Source organism: Girardinichthys multiradiatus, chromosome 2, assembly GCF_021462225.1.
Source record: "Girardinichthys multiradiatus isolate DD_20200921_A chromosome 2, DD_fGirMul_XY1, whole genome shotgun sequence".
Lineage (NCBI taxonomy): Eukaryota > Metazoa > Chordata > Actinopteri > Cyprinodontiformes > Goodeidae > Girardinichthys > Girardinichthys multiradiatus.
The window spans coordinates 44,589,575-44,614,131 of NC_061795.1; the positions used below are offsets into that span (position 1 = coordinate 44,589,575).

The 24,557-nt window shown below is 40.1% G+C and overlaps 2 protein-coding genes across 6 annotated transcripts in view; one reads left to right on the forward strand and one right to left on the reverse strand.

Annotated features, from left to right (window-relative positions):
- The window catches only part of LOC124855159 (synaptic vesicle glycoprotein 2B-like), a 48,269-nt gene extending 42,087 nt beyond the window's left edge, over window positions 1–6,182 (forward strand). For 3 of the 4 annotated variants that reach the window (XM_047344775.1, XM_047344785.1, XM_047344767.1), the window contains 3 exons: window positions 174–374; window positions 455–614; window positions 2,626–6,182. In XM_047344775.1, coding sequence (XP_047200731.1) covers window positions 174–374; window positions 455–614; window positions 2,626–2,809 — 545 coding nt within the window. In that variant the 3' untranslated portion in view covers window positions 2,810–6,182. The remainder of the gene's footprint in view (window positions 1–173; window positions 375–454; window positions 615–2,625) is intronic. The other variant, XR_007035022.1, reaches the window with a different exon arrangement.
- Window positions 6,183–6,534: 352 nt separating this feature from the next.
- LOC124855143 (aminopeptidase N-like) overlaps window positions 6,535–24,557 on the reverse strand; it is a 29,951-nt gene continuing 11,928 nt past the window's right edge. Inside the window, exons 11-24 of one of the 2 annotated variants that reach the window (XM_047344740.1) lie at window positions 23,198–23,263; window positions 23,021–23,086; window positions 22,637–22,809; window positions 21,336–21,415; window positions 21,120–21,250; window positions 20,930–20,985; window positions 16,947–17,094; window positions 16,766–16,857; window positions 15,336–15,446; window positions 14,342–14,509; window positions 13,952–14,092; window positions 13,701–13,782; window positions 13,372–13,466; window positions 6,535–7,063 (exon numbers count right to left, since the gene is read on the reverse strand). In XM_047344740.1, coding sequence (XP_047200696.1) covers window positions 7,057–7,063; window positions 13,372–13,466; window positions 13,701–13,782; window positions 13,952–14,092; window positions 14,342–14,509; window positions 15,336–15,446; window positions 16,766–16,857; window positions 16,947–17,094; window positions 20,930–20,985; window positions 21,120–21,250; window positions 21,336–21,415; window positions 22,637–22,809; window positions 23,021–23,086; window positions 23,198–23,263 — 1,416 coding nt within the window. In that variant the 3' untranslated portion in view covers window positions 6,535–7,056. Of the gene's footprint in view, window positions 7,064–13,261; window positions 13,467–13,700; window positions 13,783–13,951; window positions 14,093–14,341; window positions 14,510–15,335; window positions 15,447–16,765; window positions 16,858–16,946; window positions 17,095–20,929; window positions 20,986–21,119; window positions 21,251–21,335; window positions 21,416–22,636; window positions 22,810–23,020; window positions 23,087–23,197; window positions 23,264–24,557 lie in introns of both variants that reach the window. The other variant, XM_047344731.1, reaches the window with a different exon arrangement.

Sequence of the window (24,557 nt, forward strand, 5' to 3'; positions counted from 1 at the left end):
AGCAAACAATGATATCTTACCTTCACAGCAATCCAGGCAGAAGTATCAGAATCAGGGTACGTTATTAACCCCAGAGGGAAATATGGTATTATTATCCTCTTAACACTAAGGGGCCCATTTCTGGGGCTTGGGGGCCACTGCTGTTACCCTGAATCTTCTCATGTTCTCTGCAGACCTGTGGGAGGAGAAGTTCATTGACTGCAGGATGGAGAACACCACTTTTGAGCACAACAAACAAGGCTGCCACCTGGACATGGTGGAGGAGAACGATGTGTTAATCTACCTGGTCAGCTTCCTGGGCAGCCTGGCCGTGCTACCAGGCAACATCATCTCAGCGCTGTTCGTGGAGAAGATCGGCAGGGTCAAGATCATAGGTGATGCCTGGCATCTAAAGGATGATTACTGAGATTTCAAAGATTACAGCTGTGTTACAGGTGATCTCTGATCTCCTCAGGTGGCTCCATGCTCATTTCTGCTTGCTGCTCCTTCTTCCTGTTCCTGAGCTTCAGCCAATCAGCGATCATTGCTCTGCAGTGTATGTTCTGTGCTGTCAGCGCCGCTGCGTGGAACGGTATCGAGGTGGTGACCGTTGAGCTCTACCCCACTTCTAAAAGGTAACTCATTCACCTGGATTGACAGAACGGTGATGAAGCAGAACCTTAAAAACCAAATAAAAGTCCTTCAGCTACAGGACATGAAGCCGTCCACTCAGAAGGTTTTTATTTAGTTCTGCAGTGCAACAGTTCATCAGTTAGTACTTATTGTTGGCTAAATGCTCTGTTTTCATCTGAATCTTGGAAGAACTAAAACAATGACCTCTGCGAAACATGACTGAAGTGCAGATTGAGTTTAATTTAAAGTCAGCTGCAGATATTACATCATCATCGTGTAAAATTTACAACAAATTTTCTCTGCACTCCCATCATCTCAGGACTCCATCCTGAGACCACAGTCCATATATTAAAGCAGTTTTTTATGGTCAAGACTTGATTGCAGATCCCTGCATGCAGTGACTGCTTAAAGTCCTTGATTCATAGACATCATCAGGGGATGTTCGGCAGAGTCTTTTCTGTAGCCACCTTCAACTCCTGCCTGTTCTGGGGTATTGCCTCCTTACTTTTCTCTTTCAGTAAAACGGAGGCATACCTAGTTTTCCATGACTTAAAGCATACCTGAAATGATTTCAAGCATACTATCATGTTGCCTCTGCAGGATCTTTGGGATCATTGTCTTGTTGCAGGATGAAGGTGCATCAGTTCTATTTGGGATCTTTGGTTCTGTTCTGTCTCTAAACCTTCCTCTCATCACTGTGATCCAGGTTCATCATAGTCTTGTATGACCATAACATCTTTTTCCAGAATCCTCCAGCCTCTTTTAAAAACTTTTGTACCCAAACAGTAATCCAATCGTCCTGTTTTTGCATCTTGCTGTGCAGCCTCTATGTTTTGATTCCAGAGCTCTCCTTTCCTCCTCTTTTGTTGCTAATCCTGCCTCTGATGGGTTTGTTCTTGTTTCTTCAGCCTTCATTTTCACACCTTTTCTCCTCATATTGAACTGATGAAGGACTGAAACATTCCTGAGGGATCACAAACACTGTGGAAGCTGATTGTTTCTAAAATTTCAGCTTTTAACTTTATGTTTTCTCTCTGTTTTTTCTCTCCCTAGAAACTACATCTAGCCTGGCGATGTGTTTAGCTGTGGCACCTTACTGGTGGGGGTCATCGGCTGAACTGCTGCTGCCAACAACTTAATGTTCTCCTTCTACAGATGATCCACTTGGCCCTGTCTTTCAGTGTTTAACCCTGTCTCTCCTAGACATAGCTATTAGCTGAGCTTTTTCTGTGCCACTAAAGGAGCTACTGCCTTTAACATTTTACTTTTCTTTAAGATAGAAAGTAGACCTGGATCAGTGCTTCTGTGCTGTTTTGTGTGTGCTTTGTCTTCTCATACCCCCAATCAGTCGTGGCAGATGGCCGCTCACACTAAGCCTGGTTCTGCTGGAGGTTTCTTCTTGTTAAGAGGGAGTTTTGCTCTCCACTGTCCCCACATGCATGCTCAGTATGAGGGATTGCTGCAAAGTCAACCACACAATGCAAGTGACCGTCCACTGTCTCTTCATACTCATACAGGAGGAGTGAATGCTGCAAGTCACTGACTCGATGCAATCTGCTGGGTTTCCTTAAATAGAAAACTATTTAACCAGTTTGAATAATAAACTGAACCTGACTGCACTGTTTGAAAGTTAGGATCAATTTGGAATTTGTCTGTATGATTGGATTGAATTGACATTTTCTTCTGTAAAGTGCCTTGGTGCTATATAAACCCGAATTAAATTGAATGATGGAGCTCTTAGATGAGGAGACCTTGGATAGAAGGTATGAGACTTTCTGCAAGGATGAACCGAAATGTTTGCAGGCAACTTTATATTCAAACCAGGAATATGGATGTTAATTACATCTAACTTTAACACTTATGAACCAAGGGGGAACTTAGAGAAAAATGTCTCTTAGTGCAAACGTTTCTGCAAAGATCTGTAATGTTGGAATTGAAGATCCGAGCTTTCCAGCTTTTGACAGAGTTGGTCCGGCAGAACCTCATATTGATCAGCTTGTGTTTTTGTTGCAGGGCGACTGCGTTCGGCGTCCTGAACGCTCTGTGTAAGCTGGCGGCCATCCTCGGTAGCTCCATCTTCGCCAGCTTTGTAGGGATCACCAAAGCCATCCCCATACTTCTGTCCTTCACGGCTCTGGTGTGCGGTGGCCTCGTGGCCCTCAGACTGCCCGACACGCGGCAGAAAATCTTGCAGTGATTTGCCGAAGTGTCCGGGGGCGGAGGGGCTGAAACACATCTGCTTCATGTCAGAAGCTTATGTTGCTCTCTGCAGAAGGCAAGAACAGAAACACCTCAGCTGTTCAAGTCAAATGCCAAGCACTTGTTTCTTCATGTGACCCATTGTCATCTGTACAGGGGTGAATAGGGGGGAGATTTTCTCAGCTCGGTCACACCAGAAACCCACTGAAGTGGTGGACCTACTGATGACTGATCACTCGATCCATCCTCTGCATCTGTCAGCAGCAGCTCCATGCATGAGGAGGAACTTTGCCTTCCAGCTGTTTTAGAAAATTGTCTATATGTTGATGCTGTGAACAATGCAAGTTTAAGTTTTCAACCCCTAAGGTTAAAACGTAGAAGTTAAAACCTGATTTACCCTAAAATCTGCCAAGAATAAGCGTTTGTGTGCTGAGACGTGACTTAAAGACTGTTGAAACACCTTGAAAAAGATCTGAAATCACTTCTCAACTGGGTTCACACTGTGTGATTATCTTTAATCATTGAAGAAAATCTTTGGTTATGAGGTTGCACCGACTACTGATTTGGCTCTATCATCAGCAAAAAAAACCTTAGAAAAAAATCAAGCAGTGACAGAAACGTTCAAGGAAAAATGCAGAGTGACTGATTTTTGTCTTCTTTCCTCATTTCTGTGTCTGACTTAAAGTGCAATAAAACCCGTAACTTGCTGTCTACGCAGTTGGACTGATATATCAGTCAGACCTTCCCGATGCAATTAAGCTGCAGCAGCAAATCATGCAGTCAGCCATCTTTCATCATGTGGTGTGAAGTAAGTTTCTATCAAGGTTTTATGCCGTCCATCTTGCACAGTTTCAAATGTTAAAGTCCCAAACCAGTTTTTGAAACAGCATAGTTTTTGGGGATGTTCAATGAGCTGCTAAAGAAAAGACAGAGATGTCCTCAATGAAAACAGTTTTCATTAAAAAATTTCACAAATGTAATTATTGGCACAACCTCAGATCAACATGAGGGAAACTGAAGGAATCAAGAGCTAAATCCATCTTAGCCTATCAGTCTTTTGTTGCAGCTTCTGTGAGTTTTCTGATTGCTTAAATTCTCTGGGGGATTCACCGCTAAAAAAAACAACTTAATTAGTCAATTTACAATATTATCATTTAACAGCTGAAGCTCAGCTCTGGGGGATGTGGACTTTTTCTACTCCAGTTTTTCCAGTTTCGTCTATAAGCTTCCAGTCGGGTTGAGACCCGGGCTGTTTACATGTCACTGAGTTGGTCTTTGTTTCCATTATCACTAACATTGTTGCTGTTTTTCTTTACTCCTTCATCATTATATCTTTCATTGGGATTGTCACAAATATTTCGGAATTTCTAGGATTCATCTATGACTCCCACTGTCCTCCAGTAATCCACAGTCTATAACATCTTCTCCATAGTGCACTGGAACCTAGTTTTCTTCTGTTTAGGCATCAATGATGGTTCTATTTGGCTTTTCTGGACCAAAATATATTTTCCTTCTGCCCGTTTCTTAAAAAAATCCCTTCAAGACATTGATTCCTGTTTCTGCCATTTTGTCTATCCTTTCTTTTGCTATGCATTTTCTATTGCTTAGATTTTCTGTTTATTGTCAGTTTTCTGACAATCTACTGCAACAGCTTGTTGAGGTCTGCAACCTCTCTAACTGTTGACTTTAATGCAGTTTCAGAAATTCGAATTAAAGACTGACTAGTAGGGATGGACGGTGCAGACTTTAAATTTTGTCACAACATTTTGTGCTATTTAATCAACCAAAGTGATTGAAAGAAAAGTATTAAACAGTAATGCATTTTTTTAGTAACTCCTGTCCCTGTAGAAACACAAATGCTGCTTAAAGAGGGTTTCGCAGTCCATCACTTACATGAAGTAGTGCATTTCTGTCATTAAAAAGTACACAATAATTACAGAAAGTCATATTTTTAAATATATTGATATTTATTAATGCTCTTAAGGAAAAAGCAGTCCAAAGCAAATTGTTCAACAGCAGAAGAAACAATCAAAATTGTCGGTTTGTTGGATTTGCAAACATCATTACTTATAATTTCTTATTATCCTGATAAATCATAATTCCTGTTACAATAATTTCCCCCAGTATCAATAAACAACAGATAATTACCCGTCCCTGCTGATGATGTTATGTTTTTCTGTCTGGTATGAATTACAGCAATGTCTACAAAATCTTTTCTAAGTATGTTTTGCCAATCGGAATATTCATCTGGTAAATAAAAAGCTTGGTATTAATTTATTTTGGCCTTAAAGTAAAACATCTGACTGAACATCTTCCAGGAGTGATTCCAGATTTTTTTTCTCCAGAGCAACAGTTTTACATGTTAGGTGGATGAAATTAAAATCAAGGCTCATTTGTCCCCAACCAGCGAGCAGCATTTTGGGGTGACTGATATTTCCTGGGTTTTGGCGGTTTTTTAAAGTTTTAGGTTAACATACTCTAAAACTTTAATGCTAATTTCTAAGTAAAGTGTTAAAATCCAAATGCAGCCTTTGCTGTTGGAGCCTGACTCAGCGGCAGTTAAATGTCCAGCTGTCTGCACCTCATAGGAGTGTGTTTGAAATAATTTCGCCTCAAATTGGACTCACTCTTTGTTTGCTCGGCTGTTTCATCCCACCAGCTGATTTTACCTCTCATTCCATGAAACTAACAGAAGCTTCTTGTCAGCAGAATAACTGAACAGCTGTTTATCCGTGTGTGTTTCTTCCTGTCCTGTGTGTCCTGCATGAGAACCACCATCTGAGCATGCTGGAGCTTCTCAGAAAGACCTGTGAGTAACTTTCTGTGTGCTCGGAGATCACGGAGCAGAACCTGCTCACAGTTTTTTTTTGTGTTTACCCTCCTGCTGGTTTTTTCTCACATTTTCACTTTCAGCCTATTATGTTTTTGGTTTCAATCTGAATGCGATTACAGCACCATCTAGTGGAGGAAATAGATAGTGCGCATCCGAGACTGGGGGATTTTTTTTTCTGATTTTCTCTGAATGGAAAATTGAAGCGGGGTCCAACAGAAACCAGGACACAAGAAGAAATGATAAAATCCCCGCTATGGGCACCTTTGCCATCAATTTACTTCAGCTTGTTACTTGTTTTTGAGTGTTTTTTGTTAGCCTCTCTGATCTACGAGCGATTCACTGTTGAGCACCGGGCATGCGTTTGTTGTTTTCTTTATGTTGTTTAGTTTGATTTTTGGTCTGGTTCTGGTTGTGTAGGTGGCTGCATGTCTGTCTGGTGTTTTCTCTTGGCTCTGTGTTTTCACCATAATGTATAAATGTCTGAGTCTGAACTGTGTTTTTACTCAATAAAAAGGAGAGATGAACACTGGAACACAGATCAATGCCTGGATCTATTTCCACAAGATGAAAAACTGCTGACTTACAGCATCTTGCAAAAGTATTTAAACCCCCGTTTCACATGTTTCCATGATACAAACACAAACTTCAATCTACAGGGTGGGCTATTTATATGGATACACCTTAATAAAATGGGAATTGTTGGTCATATTAACTTCCTGTTTGTGGCACATTACTATATGTGAGGGAGGAAACTTTTCAAGATGGGTGGTGGCCATGGCGGCCATTTTGAAGTCGGCCATTTTGAATCCAACTTTTGTTTTTTCAATAGAAAGAGGGTCATGTGACACATCAAACCTATTGGGAATTTCACAAGAAAAACAATGGTGTGCTTGGTTTTAACATAACTTTATTCTTTCATGAGTTATTTACAAGTTTCTGACCACTTATAAAATGTGTTCAATGTGCTGCCCATTGTGTTGGATTGTCAATGCAACCCTCTTCTCCCACTCTTCACACACTGATAGCAACAACGCTGGAGAAATGCTAGCACAGGCTTCCAGTATCTGTAGTCTCAGGTGCTGCACATCTCGTATCTTCACAGCATAGACAATTGCCTTCAGATGACCCCAAAGATAAAAGTCTAAGGGGGTCAGATCGGGAGACCTTGGGGGCCATTCAACTGGCCCACGACGACCAATCCACTTTCCAGGAAACTGTTCATCTAGGAATGCTCGGACTTGACAACATAATGTAGTGGTGCACCATCTTGCTGGAAAAACTCAGGGAACGTGCCAGCTTCAGTGCATAAAGAGGGAAACACATCATCATGTAGCAATTTCGCATATCCAGTGGCCTTGAGGTTTCCATTGATGAAGAATGGCCTCACTATCTTTGTTAACCTCAGCGACATGTCAATGGCTGTAAACAAAGAGAAACTTGTAAATAACTCATGAAATAATAAAGTTATGTTAAAACCAAGCACACAATTGTTTTTCTTGTGAAATTCCCAATAGGTTTGATGTGCCACATGACCCTCTTCCTATTGAAAAAACAAAAGTTGGATTCAAAATGGCCAACTTCAAAATGGCCGCCATGGCCACCACCCATCTTGGAAAGTTTCCCCCCTCACATATACAAATGTGCCACAAACAGGAAGTTAATATGACCAACCATTCCCATTTTATTAAGGTGTATCCATATAAATGGCCCACCCTGTATTTTATGTAAACTGTCAGACCCCCGGTATGCACCGGTATGCAGTAAAAAGTGGAGGAAAACGATCACGGTTGTGATGTTGACCTGGCTCCAAAAAGGTTCGGGACACAAACTGGAGCAGAGTTTCTGGTGGCTGACAGGTGCAAACATGCATCAAACGGCTAGAAAACACATGAATGATGCAAACTTCAAAACGCAAACACACAAAAACAATGCAACAGTAAAGTGCTGTAAAAGGAGCAAAAACAATAGCATTTTTTTGTCGGAGCATTGTTTCCTATTGCATTGTTTTTTTGTGTTTTGGAGTTTGCATCATTCATGTGATGCAGTGCGTTTAGCCGTTTGCTGCACGTTTGTACTTGTCGGCTGCTGTAAGAGTTAAATAATGAAAATAGCACTCTCGAACAGTCCTTCCCTACACAAGAAAACAGAGGTCAGACTCCGCAAGCTAGCATTAGCGCATCCAATGGAGAACCTCATTCTGTACAAACGCCTGTTGCTGTCGATTTTGCCGCCAAAAGAGACGTCAGTGACAGCACAAGACAAGATGGCCAGTGGCCAGACTGTTGGTCAAAGGATCAAGGGCAGTATTTTTGCTCATAGAGTAGCTAGCTTATTGCCAAAGACAGAAAGCTTGGCCGCAAGGTATGTTACAAAGTAGGCTCTAGGTGCTCAGACAAGGTCTTAGGATGTCAAGCGAATGAAGTGGGTGTTTAATCTCTGCATTTGGGGATGACAAGAGGGAAAAAGGTAATTGCAGAAGAAAACAAAAGACCAACTGCATTGGAGATTGATAAGATGGCATCAGACATTGAAATGAAAAAAAAAAAAAAAAAATTCAAGACATGCACAAGGTTGAATATGACTTTTCTTTACTTTCAACATTCACTTATGTGAGAAAAGTGGAAGTGTCCAAGAATTTGGGAATACAAGGAGCAAAGAGGTTCAGGACACCAGTGGGCCTGAAGCCCCTTCTTCAAGCTTTGCACATCTACAGACCAAATTGCTTCCCAATTCTTCTTTGTAAAACATCAGTTTCTAAGTCTTGCTACAAATTGGATTTAGGTCTGGACGTTGACTAGGCCATCCTAGCTTATTAATATGCTTTGATCTAAACAACTGAAAATAGAGCTTTGGCTGTCTCAAGTCTTGTGCTGCTTCTAGACCTTTCTCATCCAGGATTGCCCTGTTATTACCTCCATCTTCCCATAACTCAGACCAGTGTCCCTGTCCCTGAAGAGGAAAAGCCAAAAGCATAATGTTGCCAGCACTTTGTTTCATCATGAAGATGGTGTGTTCAGGGATGGTGTGTTCAGGGTTTTTCCTGAACACGTAGCATTTTGCATGTAAGCCAAAAGGTTTCATCTGACCAGACCACCTGTTTTCACATGTTTTCTGTGTTCCTTACTTATGGTAAACTTCTTTCTTCCATAAGGGCCAGCTATGTGGAGTACGTGACTATTAGTTGTCCTGTCAGCAGATTCTGCCACCTGAGCTGTGGATCACTGCACCTCCTCTAGAGTTACTCTGAGCCTCTTGGCAGCTTCTCTGATTGATGGTTTTCTTGCCTGGCCCGTCAGAGTAGGTGGATAGCCATGTCTAAGTAGTTTTGCATGTGTGCCATACTTTTTTCACGATCAGATGATAAATTGAACAGAGCTCTATGAGATGTTCACAGCTTGGTAAATTTAATAATCTAACCCTGATTTAAATGTCTACAGAACATGTCTTCCTTTCTGCTACTGGAACATGGTTAAATTACACATAGCTGGACTCTGTTTACTGATTTAGTGACTACTGAAGGCTGTTGGTTGCTTTGGGTTTTATTAAGCGGTATCAGAGTAAAGTGGGAAGAATACATGTCTCCTTTGTTTTACACTTTTATTTGTAAAAATATTGAAAATCATTAAACAATTTCATGGACTCCACAATTTTGTGCTACTTTATGTTTTTTTGGTTGTAATGTGACAAACTGGAAATGTGGGGTGTCCATACTTTAGCAATCAACTCTACCTCAACACATTGAACTCTACTTTAAGAAACAAATGGTTGAGTTTGTTTCTTCAAAAACAATTCAGATGAAGTTATATTTCTTTCATAATTTACAGTACAGACCAAAAGTTTGGACACACCTTCTCATTCAAAGAGTTTTCTTTATTTTCATGACTATGAATGTTGTAGCTTCACACTGAAGGCATCAAAACTATGAATTAACACATGTGGAATTATATACTGAACAAAAAAGTGTGAAACAACTAAAAATATGTCTTATATTCTAGGTTCTTCAAAGTAGCCACCTTTTGCTTTGATTACTGCTCCACACACTCTTGGTATTCTGTTGATGAGCTTCAAGAGGTAGTCACCTGAAATGGTTTTCACTTCACAGGTGTGTCCTGTCAGGTTTAATAAGTGGGATTTCAAGCCTTATAAATGGGGTTGGGACCATCAGTTGTGTTGTGCTGGAGGTGGATACAGTACACAGCTGATAGTCCTATTGAATAGACTGTTAGAATTTGTATTATGGCAAGAAAAAAGTAAGTAAGTAAGTAAGTAAAATTTTATTTATATAGCACCTCTCAAGACACAGATCACAAAGTGCTTCACAACACTAATACAAAGTACAATTGGAATAATATATTTATATATGTAAAATAGAAGAAGATAAGATAAAATCAAAAATAAACTAACCAAACACAAGCCTAAAAAGATGAGTTTTTAGCTGTTTTTTAAAAGACACCACCGAATCTGCAGTCCTCATACACAAGGGGATAGAGTTCCAGAGTCGGGGAGCTACTGTTGCAAAAGCTCTATCACCCTTAGTGATACAATCCGGGGGGATTGTACGGATATAAGAGTTCACTGACATAAGTTGGGGCTTGACCATGAAGACCTCTATAAGTCAGGACCAGAATCTTAAACTGAGCTCTGAATTTAATGGGGAGCCAGTGCAGCTGGTTGAGTAACGGTGTGGAGTGGGAATACTTACAAGATTTTGTCAGAAGTCTAGCAGCAGCATTCTGCACAACCTGGAGACGTTCCAGGGAGTTTTTGCTAAGACAGGTAAATAAAGCATTACAGTAATCCAAACGTGAGGAAATGAATGCATGGATAGCAATCTCAAGTTCAGAACGTGACACAATGGGACTTAACTTAGCAAGGTTACGTAAATGATAAAAACAAGAGTGAACCAGAGATTTGATGTGGGTATCTAAGGAGAAAGCAGAGTCAAAGGTTACACCAAGGTTCCTGAAGGAAGATTTAGCAAATTTGCCAAGAGGACCAAGAGCTTCCATTATCCTGGATATAAATCTATCAGGGGCACAAACAAGGACTTCAGTTTTTTCATCAAGTTGGAGAACGTTATCAGCCATCCAACTTTTGATAGATTCAAAACATACAATCAGCAACTGTAACTTAAAAACATGTTCAGGCTTAAAGGAAATATACAGCTGAATATCGTCAGCATAACAGTGATAAGAAAAACGCTAAGTAAAGAAAAACGAGCGACCATCATAACTTTAAGAAATGAAGGTCAGTCAGTCCGAACAATTAGGAAAACTTTGAAAGTGTCCCCAAGTGCAGTCGCAAAAACCATCAAGCGCTACAAAGAAACTGGCTCACATGAGGACCGCCCCAGGAAAGGAAGACCAAGAGTCACCTCTGCTGCGGACGATAAGTTCATCAGAGTCACCAGCCTCAGAAATGGCAGGTTAACAGCAGCTTAGATTAGAGAACAGGTCAATGCCACACAGAGTTCTAGCAGCAGACACATCTCTAGAACAACTGTTAAGAGGAGACTGTGTGAATCAGGCCTTCATGGTAAAATAGCTGCTAGGAAACCACTGCCGAGGACAGGCAACAAGCAGAAGAGACTTGTTTGGGCTAAAGAACACAAGGAATGGACATTAAACCAGTGGATATCTGTGCTTTGGTCTGATGAGTCCAAGTTTGAGATCTTTGGTTCCAACCACCGTGTCTTTGTGTGGCGCAGAAGAGGTGAACGGATGGACTCTACATGCCTGGTTCCCACCGTGAAGCATGGAGGAGGAGGTGTGATGGTGTGGGGGTGACACTGTTGGGGATTTATTCAAAATTGAAGGCATACTGAACCAGCATGGCTACCACAGCATCTTGCAGCGGCATGCTATTCCATCCGGTTTGTGTTTAGTTGGACCATCATTTATTTTTCAACAGGACAATGACCCCAAACACACCTCCAGGCTGTGTAAGGGCTATTTGACCAAGAAGGAGAGTGATGGGGTGCTGCGCCAGATGACCTGGCCTCCACAGTCACCAGACCTGAACCCAATTGAGATGGTTTGGGGTGAGCTGGACCGCAGAGTGAAGGCAAAAGGGCCAACAAGTGCTAAACATCTCTGGGAACTCATTCAAGACTGTTGGAAAACCATTTCAGGTGACTACCTCTTGAAGCTCATCAATATGGAAGCAAATCGTTACCATATTTCAAATGGAAAAGCATTCTGCCACAGCCTGCCACCGAAGCTGCCACCGGAACTGCCACAGCTTGCCGCACGGTGGCACGGGATTCCGCGAGGATGCCAGAAGGTGCCAGACCGGCCGTAAAACTTGCCAATGCGGTTGCCGCTGTTTTTGTGGAAGCTGATGCTGATTATCGGCAAATGGGTTGTCATTGTTGTTATAGCCTGTTACCTTTAAATAATTATTTCATTATTGATTATTATTTAATAAACAGCTTTAGACCCATAACATAAGGTGATTGTATTTACTTGACATGGAAAATAAATAGCACTATGTGTTTGTGTGACAAGTTGAAAGGATGACGAACATTTATTGCACAAATAGCCGGTTTATTATAGAGCACGAGTTGCTATTCTGAATTGTCACTCACAGAAAAATATAAATAAACGCTTAAAAACATGCTGGATGTCCCAGGCCATAAGGCTGCCATGAGGATGCCACAGCCTGCCACCGGAACTACCAGTTCTGCCTGCCACCGCCACAAATTGAGCTCAGCCCTGCTGCAATTCAATCAATTTCTCAGCACGTTTGCAATGTAATGCAATGCAGATGTGCACAGCGCCTCCTACCGAACAAGATGGGTAGCTCGGTCAGCAGGGAGCTGAGGAAGAGCGGCTGCTGACGTCACTCTTCTGCGCCCGCAGCTCGGAATGCTTTTTCGTTTTCGAGTTCTGGGCAGTACTTTGCGGGCAGACCACGAAAACGAAAAAGCAATGTCTGCTTTGTTTTCTTTTTGATTATGGCATAAAATGTGCAGTCGTGAAGAAGAAAATGCAAATAGGATGATTGATTACTAATTTTATTTATGGGTCAAATAACGCAGCCGCATTCTTAAAATGAAAAAGCATTTCTGGAAATGCTTTTTCATTTTAAAATTTTACATTTCAAATTGAATTCTGGTCTCTATTAGCTGGGGTACATTTTGAAAAATAAATCTCAAATGTCTTTTTCTTTTTCATTTTAATTAAGTGAAAGAATGAGCAGTCTTGAAGAAGAAAATTAAAATGCAAATAGGAGTATTGATAACTAATTTGATTTATGAGTCAAACAATGCAGCCACATTCTTAAAATGAAAAAGCATTTCTGGAAATGCTTTTTCATTTGAAATATGGTAACGATTTGCTTCCATACATAAACAGAATGCCAAGAGTGTGCGGAGCAGTAATCAAAGCAAAAGGTGGCTACTTTGAAGAACCTAGAATATAAAACATATTTTCAGTTGTTTCACACTTTTTTGTTCAGTATATAATTCCACATGTGTTAATTAATAGTTTTGATGCCTTCAGTGTGAAGCTACAATATTCATAGTCATGAAAATAAAGAAAACTCTTTGAATGAGAAGGTGTGTCCAAACCTTTGGTCTGTACTGTATATCAACTCCAATAATACAGGCACACTTACATTATCAATGAAAAAACGTCGCAATAATTCATATTTAATAGATTTTCTGTTGATTTCCAGTTTGGCTGCTGAACCAGTGCAGAACCTCCTGTTTGTTCTGGTGCACCCACTTGATGTTGGCCTTGGTCCTTTCCACGGCCTGATCCACTGCCAGGGCTGCAGAACCGAATCCTGCATCTTTGTGCTTCTCCATGAAGTCCAGCAGCTGTAAGGGATTACAAGACAGCAGTTTAGACTCCAGATCAGACGGAAACTCCAGCTGCAAACTCATCTCAGACTCAGCTTTGAAGGCAGTTCAGACTGTTACTCATATTTTGCAACTCAAACTGCAGATCAGACTGCAAACTCATCCCAGACTCCAGCTTTCATCGTAGATCAGCTGAAACAGCAGGTTAGACTTCAGCTCAGCATATTTGCTAGTAAAATCACAATCACATACCTGTTGTAGCTCAACAGGTGTTGAGAACCTTGCTGTGACCCCACTGATCAGAGAGGCAAAGGAGAAAGAGCCCACACCGTACCTGGAAAGATAAACCCAGAAGATGTTGACATCTTACAAAGGCTTTAAAAAATCTCAAACAAACAAAAAAACACATCAGAAATTCCATCTGGACACAAAGTTTAAACTGAGAGGTTTAAAAACAGCACAACAAAACAGATTCAGTCTCATTCTCTGAATTTGATGCTCACTCTGTGAACATGTATTCCCAGTGATCCCTGACAAAGTCCCAGGCCAGACTCTGTCCCGCTCTGTTACTGGCCACGGCTGTGATGACAGAGGTGGCGTCTTGTTTCCGGATCATGGTGGTGTTTAACGTGTCGCTCAGATACCTGCAAGAACAGAAGAGGCAGGAAGGGATGTCAGGATATTCTATAGTTTCACTTTACTAAAACCTTAAATTGTGGTGAAGGGATTTTAGAGAAATCTGAGATAAACAAGTTGTGAGCCTTACATTTAAAAACTGTTCAAACCATCCGTTTTATGCTCTCAGCAGTAAAACATGAAGAGAAACAACATTTACATGTAAAAACTAAAAACAAATTAGTGGAAATTACAGGATTAGTGAAGGTGAGGCTCACCTGTCTAGCAGCTGTGGGTTGGTGCTGCAAGCCAGAGCTGACATGAGTTTGCTGGCCTCGCTGGCCACTGTAGCCATCCTGAACTGCGACCATGTGAAGTTCCACTCGGCCTTGCCACCTGCAGCCACGGCGCTGCAGTACACAGTGGAGCGCAGGTTTGGGTGGATGCTGAAGGGAGGTGCAGCAGATTAGCTTTACTTGTTCACAAAAAGGTGGATTACAGCATGATATTGTACTTAGATTAAACAAAAAATAGGCAATAAAGGACTCAATTTAAATAATACAAGGTAAGAAGGTGAATCACAATAGCTTGCCCAAGGTATGAGCAAACTAAGATGCTGCGTAAGGCCTCCAGACAACAAAACATCAGCTTTATAATAACGACGATGAAGAATTATTCTTTTTAATTCACTTTTATAAATACATTATATTCCTTTCAAACCTAAAATATGGATTTATTTAGTATTTAAAAGATCAAATGTTCTAGTTGTAATCATAGAAAGGAAAATCCTCATAGTCTGAATAACAGTCATAATTTAATGCCTCTGCTTACAACCTCTACCACATCAGCCCTGAAAACTGTTCCATCGACATGTTTATAAAATTAAATGAATACGTAGGAAAAATTTACTTATCAAAATAAAATGTATTATCTGCTATTTACCTAATAGGTATAGTGAAATGACTATAGTGAGGGTAAAGCAAACACATTCTGTGGTATGATCTAGTAATTTAACTTAAGCAGCATTAAGTTTCACCCTAGGAAATACTCTATTGTTACATAAGAGTAATTAAAGTAACATTTTTATTACTTTGAATACTTTGAGTTCCCTGTCTGAATCCTTTTGGGACTTTTGTTGAGGTTCCTTGAATTCTTCAGTTGATGCATAATATTGTTAATCACCTTTTTGATAAATAATGATTTCATTTGTCTGTGTTACCAAGCAGCCAAACATAAAGAAACGTGATGAAACTTTGCAGAAACCAGACCCACGGGTTGTGTTCAGGGTGGTCCATCCACTCTTTGAACCACATGCGGGTCAAGTCCTGGCACTCTGTTAGTCCGGTCCTGCAGGCTGTATGGAGTGCATTTACATGATTGTACCTGCAGGGGACGACACAACCTGTTAGAGAAGGAAGTGCTCCACATGAAGAGCTGTCATGTATGACCAAAGGAGGTGCTGCAACTTGTACAGCCACAGATCTGTGTGATCTGAAGAGTTGTTATGTTTTAGCCTCAGAATCATTTCTGTTAATAAAATTAGATAAAGTTTTACTTGAGACCTTACCCCTCCTAAGCCCTGTTCATCCATCCATCCATCCATCCATCCATCCATCCATCCATCCATCCATCCATTCATCCATCCATCCATCCATCCATCCATTCATCCATCCATCCATCCATCCATCCATCCATCCATCGCGTGAGAGGCATGGTACATCCTGGACAGGTCGCATTTCCATCTCAGGGCGACACAGAAGAGAAGCAAACCTGCATGCAGTCATACTTAAGGTCAAACCCTTTGAATGAAGTTAATAAGTTAAGGAGCTTATAAGCTTTATACACAATCCAAACTTAGGTTCAGGAGCATGGCTACACTTCAACCACACCTCTAATTATCTGCAGTCTCCAAATACCCACCTCATCTATCCTTCGCAGTCTGTCACATTCTTTCAACCCCACCTTCCCTTACCCTCAACCCCATCTCACCTCATCCCTCTTCCTCCACTTCACCCGATCACCCTAATCCATACTTCCTCATTCTTTATCATCTCCTCTTCGTTATAGGTTCCATCTGCGGGTCCTAATTAGGCTGAAAACTGCACCTCAACATTGAGTCTCCTCCTCCCAAGCCTTCAAGCAAGTCTCCCCAGATGATCATCCTGACTCCCAATTACTCCACCCTTCCTTCAAAAAAACCTTTAATATCATATGTTTTAGGTGTGGTCCTTGCTAGTGAATCAGGAGATAAATACATTTTTACAGATGTTTAGGAAACTTTATGGTTTCAGGAAAATAATGACGTTGCAGAGTACTTTGCCTGGAGCCACACTGACTTTGCAGGATGAGTGTGTGATGGAAACCACAAAAATAATGCTGCCTCGTACAGTATCTGCTACATCTGGCTGATTTACTCTTGAGTGTATCACCATCACACTTCTGCTGTATACTGAAAAGAGTTTAGAGAAATAACTGAGGAAAAAAGGTCAACCACTGTTGTTTTCGCTCCCCTTTGTCAATTCAAATTTCTGATTAAATGGTTTTATTGTGTTTGACTTTTAAAAGCTAAACTTTCTATAAGATCTGAGTATCTTCAGACTAAACTCTTTAAGCCTCCAGCAACCAGTTTTCCTGAGCTATAGGTACCTCACCTAAGCTAAATGTATCTGCATGTATTTATGTTCATGTGTGAATAAACTCACTGGTCAGTGTGCTTCTCAGGAACTTTGGTCCAGTTTGATGTCATATTCTTGAAGTACACGAAGAGTGGAGTCACCTGTTTCCTGATATATTCCTGATGAAGCACAGAAACGTGAGAAGATGGCGGCTTATCTGTTTAAATGCTCATAATATCTAAGCAGCTAAACTTTGAGAAGTCTTTACCTGCATGGGCTGATAGACTTCAGTTTGATCCAGCATGAGGTCAAAGTAGTGCAGGTTGTTGAGCGCAGACTGCCACGGCATGTACTCAGTCTCCTGGGACAAGTAGGAGGTGGTCCTGAGAGCCAGACTGGTGGGCACCATCTGAGCCCTGCAGAGGGGGGATATCACATTCAAACTAGAGCAAATTTTAAGGAATTATGGACATTTTATTAGGAGAATCCGCATTTCTAGAGTCTAAACTATGTTTTCCTGGTATAGATTCCATTTTGCATCTGATTCAAATTTATTTTAAGATTTTAGATGTGTTTGCAACATGCAGTAAAATATGTTTTCATTGGAAACTACAACAAGAAAGCAACATGTACAAAACAAGCCAACAACTAACCATCTTGGCCACATGCAGAGGGTCGAAAACTGCAAATCATTTTCATGGGATTTTGTTACAGGAACACGGAAAAATCCAAATCAGTTGGGGATCATTACTTTGTCGAGTAAACTAATTCTGATTGACCTAAACAGAAAGTAAAAAAGGTGACAACGATCAAAATTGGACAAGCTTGGCCAATATATGCTATTTTAATTTATCGTCACGTTGGGTCTGCCTCATCTTTCTGCCGGACCAACAAGACCTTTCATCTTTTCCATTAAACTAGGCTGGATCATCATTGTCGGAGACTTTAACATTCATGCCAAAGACTCATCACATAGTACCCACCAAGTAGTTTCTCAGCATCGTGGACTCTTTTAACTTTGTTCAACGTGTATCTGGCCCTTCTCATACAGCAGGGCTCCTCCTTAATTATTTTAATGAACACTGCCTTGCCATTCTCCATCAGGTTGCTCTTTGCAAAACTAGTCGTTGCTCTGTTATTTCTCGCTCACCCTGGCTCAATCAATCACACTACGTTCCTGTCAAAAAGGACAAAGAAGGTGGAGGCCCATGGGTTTGGTTGTACATCCTGAATACTTTAAAGAGCTTCTTTATTCCTATAATGAGGCAGTGAAAGAGGCTAGATCACCAGGGTATTATTTCACACTATCAACATGTCTCCTCCACCTCAGCATACTGTGTTACTTTCTGATGACGACTGCAACACATTTCTCAATCATTTTGCAAATACGCCAATAGAAATCTCAAAACTTCCTTTTTTAGTAAATTGTTAGGAAAAGTTGTAGAAAGTCAGTTCAGAGATCTACTATGTAAGCTTCAGATTTTTGACCCTTTTCAGTCTGGCTTTTAAAAACTGCATTCTACTGAGACAGCTCTTGAGAAGGTTTATCATTTTTTTTAATGGCTGCTGATGCAGTGAATTGTTCTATACTGATTTTACTTGATCTTATTGCAGCATTTGATACCATTGGCCGTAACATTTTACGGAATAGGCTGAGGGTTTTAGCTAGCATCTCTGGTTCTGCACTACATTGGTTTCCTTCTTATTTATCTGGGAGGACTTTCTCAGAGAGGAGGAGGACGATACTCGTCTTTCTCAACGCAAATTTGCCAGATGATAACAAGGTGAAACAGAAGAACTCTTAAAGCCTTTTTTTATGGCTTTTTTATTTTTAGGTTTGCACACTTTATTTGGTTAATGTTTACATTTAAGTGTTGTTTACCATTAGCGCTTTGCCTTAGTTATATTTAATGGTGCGGGGATTTTGTCACGGAGTGACATTTTGGACTTTGCTTTATGGTTTCTTTTGATGGTTTATTTTGTCTAGATGTTTCTATTATGTTATTAGTTTGTTTTGCTCCCTCTACCATCTCCTTGTGTGTTTTGTCTCCCTCTAGCACTTAGTTTCTTTTGTGGTTGCTTTCTTATTACTTTTTGTGGTATTGTTATTATTATTATATTATTATTATTATTCATCCTTGGATTCTTAGTTAGTATCTCTGTGTTTTTAATTATGGTTAGATATTTGTTCTTATCCCAGCTTTAATTATTGTTTACGTTTGGTTTGTTTATTTTTGTAATTTAGATTCTTCTTGTGGGCTCTTTGTTTGTTCTTGGGTTATTGATTTGGTTTCTATATTTTCCTTCTAGTTTCTCTGTGTACTTTAGTTCATAGTTATTCTAGTTTTTTATTTCCTCCTCTAATTTATTCTCTTGTTCAGTTTGTGTTTTCTGTTTATTCCTTTCACTCTTCCTCAGCCTTTGTATTTGTTTCACCTGTTCCTTCTGCTTCCCTAACCCTCCTTGCCGCACCTGTTATCAGTTCCCTTGATTACCTGCCCTTTGTCTCCCTCAGTATATTAGTTGGTTTTGTGTCATTGTGTGTTGCTGGTTCCTTGCTTGTGTTTGTCATACCTCGTTCTCGTCCATGATTATGGTTTGTTTTTTGCCACGCCTTGCCTTGGGAAACCTGCAGTGATTTTGCTACGTTTTTTGACTTTGTAAATAAATTGTTGAATTACAAAGATGATCCTGCTGAGCTCTTGTCTGCACTTTGGTCCGATCCAAAACCACAACGTGACAGATTTTTGTTTCTGCCAAAGCAACTCAAGTGAATTTGTTTGTCTTCTATTTCATATATATAATATTAATCTTACTTAATACAGGTGATACAACTTTTCTGTGAACATTACCCACACATGCCAGATTTCCAAAAACAAATATATTTAACACTAAATTGGGATTTTTTTTTTGAAATACGTACATTTAAAAAAATGGGTAATTTCAACGGCTCTTTTAAACAACTCTTTAAAGTGAACGGATCCTGAAGATTCGGTTCCCTTCAAAGCGCCATTAGTCCCATCACTAATTGTAATGCCCTGTTGACTTTTGATATATCATTCTTTTTACACCTCCAAGCCATACAAAATGCTGCAGCCAGACTTCTTGCATGCTCCAGCAAGCGACCTTACATATTCTTTACATTGTCCACCAGTAGATTTTAGGATTTCTTTTCAAATCCTAACAGTAATATGAAGAGCACTACACGGCCAGCTTCACAAAATACACTGCTGCTCGCTGTCTTAGTTCTGAGGCTCAAATGTTTCCGGTTGTTTTGAGCACCAGACTGAAGACCAAGGGGGACCGAGCCTTCCAGTCTGCGGCACCAAGGCTGTGGAACAGTCTACCTCTGCAGCTATACTTAGTTGACTCTGTGGACTCTTTCAAAAGCAGTTAAAACCTTCCTGTTTAAACAGGCGTCCTGTTGAATGTTTATTTATATTGTGTGTTGTATTATCTTTCTTTATGGCACCTACTTTTAATAGTTATTTTACTGGTTTTCTGTACAGCGCTTTGCGACGGTTTTGTCTGTGAAAAGCAAATAAACTCAACTTACTAGATTGGATAACTAAGCCTCTGTAAACTAAGGCGAGTTTAGCTAAAGTGTGGCAGACTAAACTAAACTAAGCTGAAATAAGCTAAATAAATTGTCAGCAGTTTCAATTAAACTAAAGTAAGTTAAATGAAGTGAAGACATGTTTAGATATTCTAAGCAAGCTAAGATAGGCCAAGCAAAGGAAATTGGATTTGATCTGCTGAATCTCTGCTTTATTTAGATTAAAAATGTTAAAAGTTTAGTTCTGCTTGAGAGTCGTTCCTTTAAGAGAAAGTTTTATAGATAGTGGGGTTGCTTCTGTGGAAAAAGATCCGGAGGAACTCCGAGGTGTCTAACCGCCAACAGGGTGAGGTAGTTCGGACAATGAGCAGTGTTTTTGTTTGATTATCTACTCTTTACCCAAGTTTTCAGCTAGTAGTTCTTTGGAAATCATCTTGTTTTAGCATAAATCTGATTTTCTGTCAGTCAGGTTTTTCCGAGACTTAAAAAAGAGATTTTGTCTTGGTTTTTGTTAACAAGAATCTTAAAGATCCAATTTAAAAATTGGTTTCTTGTTAAATTGTTCACTTGCTGATTTGAAGGTAAATTCAAAGAAAAGAGGACTCCAGAGATCTGGCCTGATCTGTAAATGTAATGAGATGAAAGACATTTGTTATTTGCACCGAAATAAATTCAACAGACTTGACTGGTCTCACCTGGCCAGGTTGAATGCATCGTCCACCAGCTGTGCTCTGTTGATCAGCGGGATCGCCTGAGTTGGGATACAGAATCATGAGATAATCTGCAGAAGTTGAAATATTTTTGGGGATTAAAGATGAATAAAGGCTAAATTCATCAGCAGCCAGATGGGCTGCTGCATCCATCAGGTAAAGTGTGACTGGTAACCTGATGGTCTGTGCTGAGCTGAGAAAACAGCCGCTCCCAGTTCCCCAGGTCGTAGTTCACCCGATAATAACCAGTTACATTAATGTTAGCCAGAACCCATGAAGGCCCAGTCCTCATGCCCACATTCAGAGCTGACAAAGACAAACACATAAAAAAAAACCATTGTATTATCTTTAGCATAAGTTCTCTATAGATTTAATCAGTTTTACAGCACACCTTCTTTCTCCATGAGCCACCAAATGTCTTCACAGATGTTTCCGTCTTTCATCCAGCGCACAGGGATCACCCACTCATACCTGAAAGACTCAGTGCTGTCAGATTAACCTGTGGAGCTGCAGTGGAACATGTGTTGCACAACTACTGGCAAAAAAGATAGAATCAACATTATTTGAGGATGCTAGTCAATCTGTTTAAGAAAAGCTGACAGATAGGCTTTGCAGGATGGACCCTTGTCAATGCTAATGTTTTTCCAGTTTCCTCCAAAAAAGTTACTTGGGACTGTAATCTGAATGGTCTGCAAGCCATGTCACTGAGTTAATCTGGTTCCTGGAGAAAATGTTTCAGTGCACTTTCCTCTGTGTGTAGATATGTTGTAATCCTGAAAAATGCCTTGATGATCAACACACTTGATCAACAAATCTTTCCATTGATGGAATGAGAAAAGTTTCGAAAATTGCAGTATCCATCTGTGCATTTCCTGCAGAGGTCCTGACTCCCATCTGCCCTGCTTTTTTACCTGACTTGCAGCCCCAGATCATCATTGACTGCAGATGTGCTGCTTTTCATTCACACACTCATTTTCAGGCGTTTCCAAACTGATTTTCCAACATTTTCTTCATGGTCAATGCAGCTTAGGGATTCAACACGGAATCCCACTTTCACATAATCATCCACAGTCTGTGACTTCTTCAGTTTTACACACTGGAACCATGTTTTCTTCATTTTGGGTTTCTATTTTTCATTAATTTTGTTTTTAATTTTCCATATTAAAACCATTTTGCTTTATGTTTTCTTTGCTGACGGTTCATCTTTGTCCCTGGTGTAACAAGATGTTTCACTTTTTTAGAGCCTCTCTACACAGAATTAGGACCGTACTAAATCTGCCAGAACATGGATGGTCTTAGTGAAGTCTGGGAGAGGTCTTCAGGGGCTTAAGGAAACACAGATGATGCTAGGATGGTCTGGTTTGGTCTTCAAGAATTTGAATGCGGATTTCTAATCTGATAACTGTGGCATTGTGCAAATGTGGATGATCTCCTAAAGTTAGGCTACAAACCAGATTTCATCATAGAATTGTTTGAGTTTCGCTGTAATTAAATCCCTTTCTTTTCAAGATGAATAAATAAAAAAACAAAATATCTATATGAGAACGTTTCTTTTAAATTAGCTCAGTATTTAACGGGGTGTCCTAGTTTTTTCACGAGTGGTCTGAAATCATCTAAGGTGGCTGATTCCATGTTTTGTTTGTAGGAGGTTGTGTTTTAGAAAAATATTCGTGGTGTGACAGTGTTGTGTACCTGTATGGTGATTGCATAGTGACATTTGATTCTGGATCCAGCAGAAAGTGCTTCTGGGAAACCTTTCCTGTGCTTGTATCTATGGTAACCACTGGGAAGCCCATCTGAAGCACCCAGGGGTTCATGATGGCATTAACTTGATCAGGAAGAGTCACATTGTTGTCTTTCACAGCCTGCAGAATTCATGTTAGTGCGATGAAAAGATTCTCAAACTGAGCTTAAATAAATTATACTGATGTATCCCATCAGTAAATACAAGATATCTATGTGGTGCAGGGAGAAAAATTGTATTTATCTAACAGTAATGCAAATAAATCTCATCACTCACGAAAAGATGTAAACCTTTTACAATATGAGAAAAAAAATGAGAAGTCCTCATCTCACCATTTGCAGATGAATCCACAAGTTACTCCCAACTGTGTTGGCGTAGGAGAAATATCTGAGGTAACTCTGTGAACAAAGAAAAAAAATGTCAGTTTAAGAACAAAAGCCTTTGGCCAAATAATTAAACCAAAATAAGCTAAGTGATCTTCAATTTTTGTGTGGAAAAAAAATACATACGCTGAGTCCTTGTCTGAAGACCGACTCTGACAGGAAGTCCGACAGCATCCTAAGTACTGCAGCACCCTGAGGTGCACATGGAATAGGAATCAGCTAAAGCCAAAGGGTTAGTTTTCCATGTTTTAAAGTTGCACTTTAAGAAACTTGCCATCCCCTTCACATCCACACCATTCTGACTGCGCTCAAACAAGTTACTGCAACGCTCTTGAGATTCCCCTAGTGGCTGCCACAACCAATCCATGCCCTCCATGTTAACCAATAAATTAAAAAGGGCATGGTGTCAAAATCCAGCTTGCTGGACAATGAAGGAAGAGCACTGCATGTGGTTAATATTCTCCACTGAATACCCCTTTACCTGCATCCTCTTATGTTGCTGATGGTTTTTAGCCCTCTAGAGAAAGGACAAAACCCACAGTGGAAGCTCAGAAATCTCCAATAAATGTCCACAGATTTTGGCAAGGCCATGGAAACAACCCAGCACAGACATGGTGGTAGCATGACATGATCTTACAGCACATAGCGGCATCCTGGTGGAGTCTGACAAAGATGAGTCACAGCAGTGTTTGGGTCATGGAGAGGCATGGTGTGGTGGTGGGCATATTTGATAGTGTCGTCGTGGAAACATGCTGCTGAGCATATTTAAAGCCAAGGAGATCACCTGCGGCAAAAAACCTACTTGACAAGTACTGAGTGTAGCAGAGTGTAGCAGATTTTAGAGGCTCATTTATTAGATTAAAAGTACTTTTCTAAACAACCTTTAAGCAGGTATGAAATGTACATTTCATTAAGCCCACATTTCTACATTAAAAGAGTGTTTTTTTATTGGTCTGATGTAATATTCTACTCTTAAATGTCTCGGTTTCATTAGCTGTAAGTGAAAAATAATTAGAATTAACAGAAATACAGGCTTTAAAATATCAGTCTGTGTGTAAATAGTCTATGTAATCTGTTTTACTTAGTGAATTTAATTACTGAAATAAATGAACATTTCAATAATATTCTAATTTTTTGAATATGACTGTTTATATACACAAGACAACCTTGATCTCTGATCTCATAATCAACAACTGTCATTCATTGACAGTTGAAGGATTAACATGGCCAATTGACTGAAACCTTTATCAAGCACTACAATTAAAAGTTACATTTACAATTCAACTTCAAACTTTACTGTGCAGAAAATAGACCTTATGTTAACTTTGTCCAGAGACACCGTAAACTTTTCTTGTCTCAGAGGTATCTCGGATTGACTATGACAAATTGTTTACGTGGATTCTGGTGAGACAGACCGAAATTTCCGATCTTGTTGAGGAAAAATTTTGAAAGTTCTTTGTTCCCCAGCAGCAGGCTTGATCTTCAA